This window comes from Gymnoscopelus braueri (genome assembly GCF_963280865.1).
Source record: "Gymnoscopelus braueri genome assembly, chromosome: 7".
Taxonomy (NCBI): Eukaryota; Metazoa; Chordata; class Actinopteri; order Myctophiformes; family Myctophidae; genus Gymnoscopelus; species Gymnoscopelus braueri.
The window spans coordinates 43,550,745-43,566,888 of record NC_137608.1 but is presented as its reverse complement, the minus strand read 5'-3'; the positions used below and the strand labels follow the sequence as shown (position 1 = coordinate 43,566,888).

The 16,144-nt window shown below is 38.6% G+C and overlaps 1 protein-coding gene across 1 annotated transcript; it reads left to right on the top strand.

The window, feature by feature from the left end:
• Positions 1-4,203: 4,203 nt before the first annotated feature.
• On the top strand, positions 4,204-13,533 carry nipsnap1 (nipsnap homolog 1 (C. elegans); the record flags this gene model as incomplete). Its single annotated transcript, XM_080433631.1, has 10 exons — positions 4,204-4,220; positions 6,010-6,137; positions 7,741-7,786; positions 8,216-8,310; positions 9,009-9,079; positions 10,123-10,263; positions 11,305-11,336; positions 12,642-12,736; positions 12,852-12,935; positions 13,403-13,533. The coding sequence occupies 10 exons, from the start codon at positions 4,204-4,206 to the stop codon at positions 13,465-13,467; spliced, it is 774 nt and encodes a 257-aa protein (XP_080289757.1). The 3' UTR covers positions 13,468-13,533.
• Between the last annotated feature and the right edge of the window lie 2,611 nt (positions 13,534-16,144).

The following is a 16,144-nucleotide window of genomic DNA, read 5'->3' as shown; positions in this document are numbered from 1 at the left end:
AGGACATAATCCCTCTCCGATTTCACCCTAAATAACTCCAGTGTGTTAACCACTTGAACCCCAGCATCCACATTCTGACATTAGACAAAAATAGCAGATATACAAGCTCACAACGCGTAGAGATTTGGTATAGTCAGATGTTGGTCGAGATTTGGTGTAGACGGAAAAAAAGCGATCCAAGTACAGTTGCAACTCAGGTCTGCTTTACTAAGAATAGAGGGTTTAAGTGGTTAAACGCTCTATATTTAGTTGACAGGGGTCCTCCAGGGCTCTAAACTGCGTTCCCCCCAGAATAGGGATGCTAGGGTTAAAAGTTCCCATCACACAATGATTTGGCGGCCCCCCTGTAGTAGCTCTGAGGACACCCTAGGGTCCCCTGTTGAAGACTAAGATGTTTTACACAGCCAAAATAGTCCAGGAATGGTTCTACAAACATGACAATTATTTTAGGTTAATGCAGTGGCACACACTGACATACTAGAAGAGTAGATATCATCATTTCACTGAAACTCCAATTTAACATTAAAAGAATGTGTGTAATTAGAATGATTAACATTTCACTGAGCAGGTGTTTTTAAATGAAGCGAAAGTGTGTCGTTCTAAAAGGTAGGCTGCTAAAGCACTACATAAATATAAAAAGAATGTGAAAAGCTTTGACATCATTTTACTGACAGTAGTGGATGATGTCAGTTGGAATATTCTCCTGTACAATAAACGGAATAATTAAAATGTACTCATTGTATTGTAAAAACAACAGTGCGTTCAAACTAACCATTAAAAGCTACTGAATATCTGGCCCACATACTGTATTGCATTAAATTAACATTACTACAGGACAGTAATCCACACATAAATGAGCTGAAAAGCTGTAGTGCATGTTTGCAACATAGGCCGTTTGCGTGGACGCTTCTCGGCATGACTGTATTTATGTGTGCATGCTTGCATGTGTCTTGAATAAGAATATTAGAATTGACAGTTAAACTGCAGCAGGAGTCTGTGAAGCTGCTTTTATGATGTTATCAGCAGCACAACGCATCCTGCTGCTTATCAGCTTCTAGAGCTCGGAACATTCCACCATTCATGTTTATGTGAAATTAAATTGAAAATTATAGTAAAACTTAAAAAGTATATAGACAGTTTAAAGGGGTTACACTTTAAGGCTTTAACATTTTAATCTGGACTTAAAGTTTAAACTATAGAGTTCATAGTTTAAAGTACAATATATTTTGGACAAATATAACAGTGAAAAGAGACAACACGATGTCTGTTTCAGTTCAGATGATTTGTGATCAGCATTTACTATAATATTGCACTGCTTCATTATCCTACTGTATTTACCTGCATTGTGTGGTAAAAACTAAATTGTATGGATTAATGAAATAACAGGGAAGAAACGGATAAATTGATTTTGAAAGTAATTAGTCCAGGCCTAATTGTGGAGCCTACAGTATATAACTTTCCACACAAAGTCCTTTTGTGTACAGTAAGTTGGTCAACAGCTGTGGATCTCTGCCCAGAATAATCCTCTGTGTCAATTTAACTCTGAAAGTGAAATGGATCCAAATTGACCCGAAGGCTTCGGGTCAATGTGGTTCCATTTGTAGACTGTCAGAGATAAACTAGAAAAAAGCAGTTGCTTGAGAAACTTTTGGGCTCGCTGAAAGCAAATATATGCACAGTAGAAATAGTGTTTGAGAGGAATGTAGGCCAAATGTCCAAAGAGTAGATATATACAGTAGTAGTAATTTGTAAAATATTGATTTAAAAGCATAAATGGATTTAAAATAAACAGCATTTCAGTGTATTGTAACTTTTGAAGTATAAAATGTTTGAACAGAATTAGTGTTTGAATGGAATCACTTCATTACATGAATACATTGAGGAGAGAAAGCATTTTAAATTAATTCAACTGTCAAAACTAAAAGTTGTTTAGCAGCAAATCAGATCGGGTGTTGTTAGGCGGTTGCTAATCTCTCAAGACAGATCCTGCAATCCCCCCAAAAGATCGATTTCTTCTTCTTTTTTTTTACCGAATGGGTTCCCCGATTGGGCGGTCGCTTGTTGATAGGGCAAACAGGTAGTTGCGAGGCAGTAGCATGTGGTTGCGGGGGCAACATCAGTGAGGGACAGGGACTGTATACTGTATATGCTATGTTGAAGTAATAGGACTGCAAAAAAGGTGGAATTCTCATTTTTTCGGTAGCAGGTAGCAGAACATTTTAAAGTTTGAATGAAGTGTCTAGGTGAAAGTATGAAAGAGCAGCAAGAGCGCAAAATAATTGCAACAAAAAAAAGTATCTCTTCCCAATATTTAAAAAAGTATAAAAACTTTCCAAAAGTTGCAATAAATAATACATTGAAAAAGTTATTATTTCAATATTTCATTAAGTAGACCTAAAGATGTCCAAAAAGTTTAATACATCCACATGACACCATCAATTATTAGCTGAACATTTTAAAGTTTGAACACAATGTTCTAGCTCAAAGTACGTGGAAGTCAGAATAAAGTGTATGCATATGCCCAGCCAGCCCACTAATTAATACTCTGTATTTGACTGTATTGAAGCAGAGAATGTGCTCCTTGCAGCCACCAGACTAAATTACCTGTTAGACACTAATTGCAGCACATTAATAGTCACTGGGTGAATGGTGGTGACACAGTGTCTATGAACCTTCAAAAACTTGTTTTCCACCAACTTTTTCAACAGTGTAGAGCTGACTATGCCTTATGCCATTGGTTATTATCAATCATTTTCATGTCAGGGACCCCTGGATTAATATGTAATTATGTGGGCCGTGAGGATATTGCAAGTGGGCTCCCAAATGAATGGCAAAACGGTTTTAATGATACTTTTATATTAATATTAAAACATGTTTTTTTTTACACCACCTCCTGGCTCAAGGAATTAATGTCATTTCTATCATCGCAAGAAATACTCCTTCTCTGAGGTGAGCACCTCAGATACTCTGACGTTAACCCCGCCCCCATTGTATCCTGGTTATTTTTTTTAATCTACTTTCTTTTTGTCTGAGTTAAGTTTTGTTTTGTTTTTGTTTTAGGTTTTTTGTTTTCCTTGGTCAATGTTTAGTCCTGTCTGTGTCTTGTCATGTCCCATAAAAGTAAAAGAAAAAAATCATGGTCATATGTTAAAACCGATAACCAACCTTCATTTCTCTGTACCACCTGTTTCACCAATAAAATATATATATAAAAAAATGATTTTTTTGAATATATATTCTTCAAAAATAGCAGATCTACAATATCAGTGTGAGCTTGTAGATCAGCTATTTTTGAATATCCTAAATATGAAATAGGACTAAAATACAGTTCAACTGATTGTGATGATGTATGTTAACTCATTTATCTGGGGACCCCCTGGAAGCCCTCAAGGACCCCTGGGGGTCCCCGGACCCCACTTTAAGAACCACTGCCTTACAATAGTACCCTTTAGCCTAGATAGGCTATTGATCAACTAATCAAGTCTAATCATCACCTGGTCCCTGCTGCAATCAGCTTGTATTTACTTATCCCCACGTGTTAATCAACTAGCCACTGTGGCAGAGATCCAGTGGTGTAAAGTAACTAAGTACATTTACTCAAGTACTGTACTTAAGTAAAAAAAAAAAATGTATTTTTACTTTACTGACTGAGTATTTCCAATTTTCTGTACTTTTACTTCTACTCCACTACATCTCAGAGGCACTACGAGTATTTGAAAGCTTTAGTAACTAGTTACTTTGTAGATTTTGATTATTATTACAAAACATACATTAACCACTTCATCCCTATATACATTTCGGCCATTTGAAAATACAAGCTCACAATGTGTCACCATGTGAGGCATTGTGAGCTTGTAGATCTGCTATTTTCAAAAGATTTTTATACATTTGAAAACTTCATTGTGAAATGGGCCCTTCTGCATAATGAGTCCTTTCTACTTTTGGTACTTTAAGTCCATTTTTATACCAATACTTTTGTACTTTTACTCATGTACATTTTAGATACCAGACTTTTACTTTTGTTAAAAGAGTATTTCTACGTTGCCGTATTGATACTTTTACTTAAGTAGAAACATTCTAGTACTTTTTCCACCACTACTGCAGAGATCTGTGGTGTTAGGGTTAAACATTAACTCTGGGTTTACCTCCACTCAGCAGTCAGTCAGACAAGTTTGTCTGCATGACTGCATCATAGGAGTAACGATGGCTGCCAGTTCTACGTGGGTCAGAAACACTCGGGTTATAAGATGTTCCCTGGATCTGCTGAAAGTTAAAACCAGGTAAAGTTTTACACCTTTACTTCATTCACGCGTGTTGTTTAGTGGCCGAATGATCGGCATACACAGTGTGAAAATATATAACATTCCTGCATGTCATCTACAGCTTGCTCATTTCTACAGTGTATGCACTCAGTGCTCACTGTGTGTTTTCAACAGCTGTTGAAATACTGTGGAACAGTGCAGTGGTGGAAGCAGTACTGACATATTTTACTTAAGTAAAAGTAGCCTATCAATATTGCAATGTAAAAATACTCTGTTACAAGTAAAAGTTCTATATTAAAAATGTACTTGAGTAAAAGTATAAAAGTATTGGCATCAATGTGTACTTAAAGCAACAAAGTAAAAGTACTCCTTATGCAGAATGTCCAATTTCACATGTTTTCAAATGTATAAGTTGTATAAAAATCCTTTGAAAATAGCCGATCTACAAGCTCACAAGGCATAATTGCATATAGCATGGCGATGCATTGTGAGCTTGTAGATCGGCTATTTTCAAATGGCCGAAACGTATGGGTTGAAGTGGCTAATCTATGTTTTGCAATAATAATCAAAATCCACCAAGTAACTAGTAACTCAAGTTTTCAAATAATTGTAGTGGATTAAAAGTACAATATTTGCATCTGAGATGTAGTGGAGTAGAAGTAAAAGTACTGAAAACTGGAAATACTCCAGTAAAGTAGAAATACCTCAAAAAAACGTAAGTACAGTACTTGAGTAAATGTACTTATAGTTACTTTACACCACTGCTGATTTAACTGTTTGGTTATATTTGTACACTCTCAGAGTTACAAATGTAATACTGAGGATTTTACTGTGTAGCCTAGCCTACACTTTGCCAAACTCTAATCATTTGCCTGACTGTTGAACTTTGTCCTAAAGCTGCAATGACTGCTCCTATAGTCCTATGGCAGTGGTTCCAAACCTGGTGGGCTGTGAGGATATTGCAAGTGGACCCCCAATATATGGAAATATGTGGAAATATGGAGACACAGCAACAATTATGTGGAAATGTACAGAGACAAAAATACCCCAAAGGAGTGAGAACAAAATAGCAAATTTAATCATTGTTATATGCATATCTTGATTGCACAGTAACATAATTTTGCCACCAGACATTTATTTGAAGTTTCCAACGTGACTATACCTCAAAGAGCTGAGTCCTGTACTATAGGTCTGTGTGATCAATAACATGATGATAAAGCATCAATTGAGCACACTCCACATCATGGCACAGTAATCTCGGTTGTGAGATAGATGCTGAGTAATATCTCTGCTTATTATTCACATCTCTTTGCAGACATTGTTCATCAGTTAGGAATAATACTCCGTAATACGCCTTCAGGAGGAGACTGACTCATGTTTTGGAAGGAAGCATCCATTGATAAAACATAAATAGATGGAGCGGTGTAACTGCATGCTTCGTTTTTAATGTCAACATAATGGTTCACACAGAGACACCTAAAATGACTACATAAATGTATGCACCTTATTCGAACATGCACAGCAACATGAACAATAGCGTCCCAATTCTGGGGGCGAACATTCAGTGAAAATGGACGATCTCGAAGCTCACATCGTGTTGCTATGTTCGCTATTTTCTAAAATATATGAACTTTTTTTTTTTTATATTCCCCGAAGAGGGCAGGCACACCAGGTTGCAACCAATGAATTGTCTATGCATGGTTGCCTTCAGCATGGAGTGCAACTTTTTTGTGTCATGTTTGTGTAGGAGGCTTTCAGAGAGCAGTGACAGGGGCTGGTTTCGCTCCCTGTTTGTTCACAAGGTGGATGCCAGGACAGATGCCCACTCCAACCTGCTGTCAAAGAAGGAGACCAGCAACCTGTACAAAATACAATGTAGGCACACATGTCCTTCTCCTCCATTAGCAAGTGTTCTATAACAGTGATTCTCAACCCTTTTCACTTCAAGGATCACCAGGCCACTGACCCCCATTTGAAAAGATTTGTTCTCATCTCTGGTACCCCAATGTACACTGTAAAATCCTCAGTGTTTATTTAACTCTGAGCGTGTACAAATGGAACGTAAGGGTCCATTTGGTTCCATTTTCTACTCAGAGTTACAGACTGGTAAGGGTCCAATTGTTCCGCCTGTGGTCCCCGGGACCTGACGTTGGGAACCATGTGCTATAGCCATGACTGAACACACATTTAGTTTGTAGTGAAGGGTTGCGCAGGATATATGGATGCACCGATTGGGAGATTCTGGGCCGATACTGATGTTTAAAATAACAATTTGGCCAACAGCCAATGCCAATAAACATTCTTTTATTTGTTTGTTTTGTTTTTGTTGTTATTTATTTTCCCCTTTACCGATACCGATGTAATAAATAAATCGGTGCATCCCGAGGATCAAGCCCAATCTTTGGGACTTGACTTGACTTTTGGGCATGATCGGTCATTCCCCAAAAATCTCTAAGTAACAAATAACACTGAGGATTTTACTGCCAAAGGGAAAGTAAACAGACTACTATTAGGGCTGTCCCTTGACTAAAGACATTCTTAGTTGACTAATAGATAGTCACAGAAATGTGTCAACTTTTTAAGTTGAGAACTGAGCATTCTAATGCTGATTCCACAATGGCTACTGGATATTGTCCTAATACACTGGTAGAATAATCTAGAGTTTACAAGGGATGTGATCATCATTTTTGAAGAAATAATGTGTTCAGCATGAAATATATAGCAAAAACATCACTAATCAGCTAACAACATTTTGGACTGATTAACTATTTGACTATTTGACTGAACACACATTTACTTTGAACAGAGTGATTAGACAGGGTCAAGCCTGTCTCATTGCCATACATACACAGTAAAATACTCAGTGAATAGTATCCATTTGTAACTGTGATAATGAACAAATGTAATCAAATGGACCTGTAATAATGGTATGGATAAATTGACAGGATTTTACTGTTTGACTGGATTCAACTGAAAAAACTTTATCACAGCCTCTGTGTGACATTCAGTTTGATACTGGTAAACAGTGAAGTCATTATCATAATGTAATGTGTTCTTATCGTAATGTAATGGGTTATTATCATAATGCAATGTGTTATTATGATAATATAGTATTGGCCCCAGGGACATCAGAGAAAACGAAATGTAGCACAAGAGCTCAGCCCTGGGATGCATTGCGTTACATTATACAATGTGGATCAGCTACAAACTGCTACCATTGGTAAACACATGCTAATGCTACATGAATGTATCTTATGTGAACTGTGGCATGTAACATCTCATACAAAGTATACAGTGTTTTTGTTGTTTACAGAATACATAACACCATATGGGGCACACATACTGTAGTGGCTTATTGAAAATGAATGAATCACTTTTGCATATAGAAGCAAAAATGTATACCTGCATGAAATTGCTTTGGAGAATTGTGGATTTTTGTTTGTATTTTGAAGTAGCAATTTTCCTCTCTGTCTTTCAGTTCACAATGTCAAACCGGAGTGTTTGGAAGCATATAACAGTCTAGAGTAAGTACAATAATTGATGTTCTCTGTGTTTACTGTGTCAATGCTTTCTCCTTCTCCATCCTTTGCTGTAGCTCTCAGCCAAAAGTGGATATACAGAGAATACATTGGATAGACACTTATAATATAATGACGTCTGCATACAGTAGAGGCCATTGCAAAATCCTGAGAGTTAATTCAACTTTCAGAGTTAAATTAACACACAGGATTAAGCTCAATTTATACTCCAAAGTATGACAGCGTTGCTTGCCTAAAATGAATGGTTTTCAAGCCTGAAAATCTGTTCTTTAGCTGCTGTCAATCTTGCGTCCCTTTTGGGCGTGTCATTTTAGATGTCAATTTTTAAAAATTGTGATATGGCAAGGTATAAACTATAGGCTTTCTACAGTGTAGCTCTGTTATTGTTTTTTTCACCCATTCTGTTGAACTCAGGGCAGAGGTGCAAAACAAGCTTCATATTGACCAGGATTACCCATGTGAGGTGGTAGGAAGCTGGAATACCTGGTATGGAGAGCAAGACCAAGCTGGTAAGTACAGGCAGAGAAAACATCACTGTTTCTGCAAGTGGAAAAAACATTGAAACAGGAAAGAAATTAAATCCCAAATATGTTGCTTATCAACATTTCTAGATGTGGACCATGTTGACTGAATCCTAGATATCACATTTTCTTGTACCTTTCAAACTCTAAACACAATAGGCTCTTTGTGACCACACACAACTTAAAGTGTGCTAAGTGCTGGATCGTTTGTATGTCAGGAAATAGGATTCTAGCGTTAACTTTTATCCATTGCTTCCTCTTGTGTTCATCAGCCCATATTCATGTAATTGAACACACACAACACACACACACACACACACACACACACACACACACACACACACACACACACACACACACACACACACACGCACACACACACACACGCACACACACGCACACGCACACGCACGCGCACGCACACACAGTGTGTGGAGACATTCTGTTTACCCACATTACTGCATGCTTTATGGTAATCTAAAATCTAACCTGAACCTTGATCTAACTCCTAAACCCAGTCAATCCCATGGATTTCCTCCAGTGTATATAACTGACTTTAAAAAAATAACCATTACATCTGGAAACTCCCAAGAGCAACACATGTTTTGTTGTTGTTTTGGCTGTGTGGGTGGCTATCATTTTGATTACAAAGTGCAGCAGTGACATCTTCTGTTTGCTTTTTGCAGTGCACCTTTGGCGCTACAGAGGAGGCTACCCAGCCTTGACTGAGTGTCTGAACAAACTGAACAATAACAAGGTTGGTATAAAGTTGATTCCAAATCAAGACAAACTAGAAAAAGTGCTCCTCGGAGCACAGGTCTCCGCCAGGTCAGGTACGTTATTCTGGCCTCCTGGTGGCGCTATAATAGGCCAATGTGGGGTGCCAACCGTGCCATTTATTCTTGCATTGACACTGCATTCATGATTTGAGGCATTTTGTTCCAAAAATGTGTTTTGCTAAATTAGACCTGCTGGTGGCGCTATAACAGGCCAATGTGAGAAGGGTGGCATTTCTTCCTCGCTTAGTGGGAATGTGCGTGTGAAATTTCACGGAAATCGCAAGCTGTGTGTATACTTTGAGGCATTTTGTTCAGAACGGACCAATCCTGCAAACTTTGGAAGCCAACCTTAGGCAATGAGGATAGAATATGGGAAATTGGACAGATCCGTGTTGATCACATGACTATAGTGATACTGTGTACTGATTTGCATGACGTTTGGATTAAATTTGTAGGAGTAATATTAAAAAAATAGGTTTTGCACAAATCGGCCTCCTGGTGGCGCTATAACAGGCCCATGTGAAAGATTTGGGGCAGAAGTTCTGAATTGGCATCCAGGGAGTGTGTGTGCACAGTTTCGGAGCGACCGGGCCAACGGTGCCGGAGATTAGCTGGTGACAGACGGACACACGTACACACACACGGACGGACGGACAGGGGGTAAAACATACTCTCTCGCCATGCCTTCGGCCTGGCGGAGACAATTAAAAGCATACATAGGCAATACAAACAAGAAACTGTAATGGCCATCTTTACGTAGCCTGATTGGCCTACCTCCGCTGTCAATCACAAAACAATGAGCGAGTACGCTGATTGGAGAGTCCATTTGGTGGACGAGCAAGAAACGCCCAGATAAGCCTACAGGCCAGACTCACTCCTGAAATCAAATGGAAATGAGAATTCCGGAGGGAGGGGCTTTACCAGGCTAATCTTTACGGTCATTTTGTTTAGTTTTATCACTTTTATGCACTGTATTATAGGAAAATAATTCTCTAAAACATTTCTCTATACCTCTCTGAAGGAGTATTTGGAGTTTCGTAAAGAGAGGGCTAAGATGTTGATTTCCAGACGGAACCAACTTCTTCTAGAGTTCAGCTTCTGGAATGAACCCCAGCCCAGACCAGGGCCCAATATCTATGAAATGCGCTCATACAAACTCAAGGTAACCTCTGGACACAAGGCACGCACTGCCTTAACACATGGAAACATAAGTAATGGGAGACTATAATCAGAGACTATGCATATGGAGTGTACATAGTTATAGTAAAATGCTCCGAGAGCATATACTGTGTAGAGAGTGTACAAATGGAACTAAATGGACCCTTGCCTCAGAGTTAAATGAACACTGGGGACTTTGTACTATATGTGCTATGTGGCTCCACACTTTCAGTTAGTCCCAACATTATAAAAGTGTGGCTTTGTGTGGATCTCGGGCTTCATGTGGCCAGCCTGTGACAACAGTCATCTACAGTATGATGTCACTCATTCATCTTTTTTTTTTTTTATTTCACCTTTAACTATTCAGGGAGAGCCAGCTCTCTTTTCCAATGATGCCCGGATTACAGTAAACATAGCATACAATTTTAACACAAACAAATTACAAGATAATAGACATATCAGAAGGAGTGCAACTCATCTCCGTATCTATGACGTATGACTCCAAATTTGGGCAAGGCTTCAGCCCAATCCGAGCGCCATTGACTTCCATTATGAAATGAATGTTAAAATTTTTAAAAATAAACAGTCCAACAGTTTTATCCAGAGGCCCTATCTCTACCATCTTAAACACTCCTCTTTAAACAAATGTACGCACATAAACTAGTTTTCTCCTAATCAGGAGTTTTATTAACATACTCGACCATACAGAATATTTAAGAATACCATTTTATTCACCCAAAAAGTTGTCCACAGACAACTACGGTAAAATCTACTGTCTGGTGTTTCCCGTAACATAGTTGTACCGCTCTAGCATGTTTTTTCTTGGCATGTATGGTAAACATGGAACGTATTTAGTACTCCTAAACTGGTTTTACTACCCCGGTTCAAATCATAGTGGCTCTATTGTGTCTGTGCTGTGTGGTACCTTCCGTGTTTTGCTGATTCATCCAAGTGTTCGTATTCAAAGCAGCGTCTGTTATACCTGAAGTTATGCAATTCATTCTTTTGTGTTCAATGTTTTCATCTTCCCTTTTCTCTGTTGCAGCCAGGAACCATGATTGAATGGGGCAATCACTGGTAAGCATCAGAGACACTTTGTTTGACTACAGGGAACATGCTTCGACATACTGTACATGTAACATGCTCTGACGACCCAACAACCAAAAAGCCTATTTTATACTTTGTCATATGATGGTGTGTGGCTTGCTGAAAAGCTGATCTACACACAGTGCTAAAAACATAGCAGGCTGCATAAGGGCTCGGTCACACATGCGTTTCAGACGCAGTAGACCTGGCAACTTCCCTGTTCATTTCTATTATATGGGGGAAAGGGCCGGAGCGTCCCGTTGCGGCACATTTAATGTTCAATGTTGGTGAACTTTGACTGGATGCCAACCAATAGCAATAGGACAAAAGTGCTGTGCGTTGATCTCACTTGGCAGCCATTTCGCTTGTAGTTCTCTTTTAGTTTACCACACACAGGAAATCCGGCACTGCCACAGCCACTCCACAGGCACTCCCACAGCCCCGCTAGATAACATGGGAAATGGACACGTCTTGAGTCTCGTCTTGCGTTGGCTACGATACCGTATGTGTGACCGGGCCCTAAGGCTGACCTTATAGCACACCGTGTTGTAAGCAACAGCTGCAGCTAATACAATTTATGAGTTTGTTAGATTTAGGTCTGCCAATGTGCAAGCATTGGCAATACTGTTGCCTACTGTCTATGCTTATGTTGGCACACCCATGGCTGGGCACACTTAAATCTAACACACCTACTATTATTATTATTTATTTATTTTACTTTATTTATTGGGTTTTTACAGAGGCATTCGTTGTACATCGACATACGATCAATAAATAGCTTCGTATGAATCCAAAATTGCATTAACAAATGGCACGTAGACACCATTATTAATTTTAATAGCTGCAGCTGCATTGCTTACTAGCCTGCCATGTTTTTACCCTTTACCCTAGTTTTTAACCTGTAGGTACAGTAAAACAAAATCAAAACAAAACAAAGCCCTTTAAGCATAACACTACAGTTGAGACACCAACAGGACTCACATAAAGTACATACATGTATATGCTAGGTGATACAGACATTCATTAGCCAGCAGGGGGAGCTGGGGTCTTTAAAAAAGCTCAATTTATATGGAACCATGCACAACACTACCAGTACATCTTCATCATACCTTGAATTGTGAAAATAGCAGATCTACAAGCCTGCTATATCTATGTTTTGCCTATAATAGGGATGACAGGTTGAAAGTGGTTAAGGTGATGGCTTATACTGTAGATGCATTTTCAGTTCAGCAATAATGTTCATAATATTCATGCCTACAAACACGTTTGTTTATTTGTTTGTTTTTCTAATAACAGGGCGAGGGCCATCAAACACAGACAAGAGAATCAAGAAGCAGTGGGCGGGTTCTTTTCTCAGATTGGTGACCTGTACGTTGTGCATCACCTGTGGGGTGAGTACACCTGTGTGTGTGGTGTGTGTGTGCGTGCGTGTGTGCGTGCGTGTGTGCGTGCGTGGGGAGAGAGAATGATCATGTTGCATAATATTTGTGTTGCTTTTCTATAAAGCTTACGAAAGCCTCCAGTCCCGAGAGGACACCAGGAAGTTGGCGTGGCAAAAGGAAGGATGGGCTTCCAATGTGTATAACACAGGTACTGTTATTCTCACCACACCACACCCATACAGAGCCTCCCAAGTGAAAGTCATTTAAGTGAGTCAGCCAAGCAGACAACCTGACTAATCAATCACATACTGTACATAAACTTAGGTTACACTCAATTCAACTGGTTTCAATGCAACCTGTATCATCCAGTCGCACCAGCTCACATTTACGGTCAGGTCTGGACAGTCCCAAATCGGATCTTGCATCCCATGAACCAGAACGATTGCACAGAGTAGAGTGTGCCACCACTGTGCAAATGTCCACCTTAGATATGAGTAATTATGGCCTTGCCCTCGATTGTGAACTTGTCCCTTTCACACTTTTTGACCCAAAAAGTGATACTTACTGCGAAAATAGACAAATATTCAGTGAAAACATTGTGATGGGTGGGTTTTTTTCCCTTTTTTTTAACTTTTGAAGGCTAAACACAGCATGTTTCTATCTGTCTCTCCTCAGTACCTTTGATTAGAAGCATGGAGTCCAGAATAATGATACCCACCAAGAGCTCACCGTTGCATTGAAGAGATATGGAGTTCACCACTATACTAGGTCTGCTCCCTTTTCCCTCTCCACCAAATCTCTTCACCGGCGAAAACAGCCGATCACAACGTGAGCTTGTAAATCAGCTATTTTCACATAATGTTCACTCGAGAATAGGGACGCTGTCGCTGTGGTTAAGTAGGCATTGACTGTTGCTGATAGTTGAACCCCAGCCAGTTGAACATTTAAAACTGTGATAATGTGATGTGATTATGTGATATACTGTATACACACACAGTAGCTGGCCGATCCAAAACTGTTCTGAGACGTATAATAATGTATCATAACAATTATGTATTATTATGTGGTTTCCCTTTGAAAGTAATCTCCCTCAAATGATATGCATTTATGCCAATGTTCCTGCCACTGTTGGAAGCAATTCTATGTCTTCAACTGTAGTGTCAAAGATCTGCCGTAATACATCATTATGGTTGGTTGGAACTCCGTCAAATCTCTTTCCTTTGAGCTTAATTTAGATTTCGGGAAATAGAAAGAGAATTACACAGGGCAAGATCAGGTGAATACAGCGAGTGTGGTATCAGAGGAATATTATTTGTTCTACCAAAATATATTGAAGAGAGCAGTGTGTGAATGAGCCTTATCATGAAGCCAATGACCATTGCAACAGTTTCTTGGAACTTAAATTTCAATCAAACTGAGACCGCCTTAAAAGGCCTGTATGGCTGTTTGACCATCCGATATACTGTAATATACTGTGTGTGTGTGTGTGTGTGTGTGTGTGTGTGTGTGTGTGTGTGTGTGTGTGTGTGTGTGTGTGTGTGTGTGTGTGCGTGTGCGTGCGTTCACATGCGTGTCTCTCAGGAACCATAGGTCAAGTTGGTGTTATGATTGAGTTTTGATTGTTTCAGACAATGTGATGTACAGCAGCAGATTACAATTATTGATTGTGAATTAATTGGTCATTTGTTGTAGCTACCAATTGGCCTATCATGAACGTGTACCTGCACGTTTATGAATCATACTGAATGAGATCACATATTGACTAAGCTGTATGCCTTTCTGTCCACTTGTCAAATGAAAATAGACTACCTCTTCTTGTGTAAAAAATAAATCGTCTTCCAAGATCAATTATCCCTTTATTTTTTTATTGTCATTTCTTGTTTCATTGTATTGGTCCAATGACCAACTTCAATGGCCGGTGGTCCTCCCGTTAGCCAATTTTAATATAGGATATGATATATTTTACATTGTTTAATACATTTTTTTATATTTAAATTCAATTTAATAATGGAAGTCAATGGGGCTTGACTAAATCTGGAGTCATTCATATTTGTCTTAAATCATAGATCACCTACATTTGACATATAACTGATGGTCTGATGAGGTCTGAGATCCACCTGGAGTCATTCCCATGTGGATCCACATGATTCTATTTTTTCAAGCTACAGAATGAGATATCACTTAAATTGACCCAAAGTTTTTTTGAAGGTACACGTGATTCTGAATAATGTAGTGTAAGGAGACTAAGGACTATTAACTTTATCTTAAAAGATATAACTCTGAAAGAATTATTCATGCATTGAATTCACATATTTATTACTTTACCAAACAGATCTGATGGGGGTCAATTTTAACTACTTTTAAGTTAATTTAGTTCAGTTAGTTGTATAGACAGACTACACTGACTGTTGTAGGCTTGCCAATGGTTGTGCTGTTCCTGCCAAAGCTTGTGCTGAACCACTTCACTCCACTTCAAATAGAAAGAACGACTGATGTACAGATTTGTTATTTAACAGAAGATTCATCTTTTACAGGTCATGGAGTAAAACCAAACATAACATACAATACAACATGAAATGCTGTCCCTGTCCCCTTTACAGTAGCTTGTAGATACAACGGTTTTCAATATAAAATAACCATTAACTGCTGTTTTTAACACTGATATATGCATACATGAAATTGTCACTACAACATGAAATTATAATATCCATTTGAATAATAACTTATAGCATTGCCTCCTGGTGAAGGTACATAGAAGGTAAGAAGGAAAAGGCATCACATTGGACACAGAGAAGAGGAAATTCCTGGTGCTTCCAACACTTAATACTGTTTGCAAGCCTACACAGCTGTTTTTTGTCAAGTGTAATGACCTAAACTCACACACCTGCCTAAGGATAAGGATATAAGGATAAGGATAAGGATATCTCTAATATAAGGCTCTGACACCTGCCTTAATTAATGTCACAATGACCTCTTCTCATCAAGAGGCCTACTTCTGTCTTTCAAAATAAAGTATTTTTAAACAACAGCATACAATATATAAATCACATTATAAGACAAGACAAGGTACTTGTTCTTAACCTCCATGGTAGTGCAGTCTCTTTTGTATACCTACTCTATTTTACAATTAACCCAATTTGGAGCTACATCTATTATGTTTCTTCAAATACTTTTAACTTGAAGGCCAAACGGAAATGCCATATTTTGTAATACAACATAAACCTCTTGCAACTGGTGTTAAACTGGAATTGGTTAGCTATCGAATTCTATGTCATGTTTAGGTAAACTGGTAGAAGTTAAGTTGGAACTGTTATTTTGTGGTCTTTGTCACACTGAAAATGGAAAAGCTATATTTCCTGATAAGACGCAACCTTGCAGTGGAGTAAATGTACAATATTTGTCTCTGAGATGTAGTGG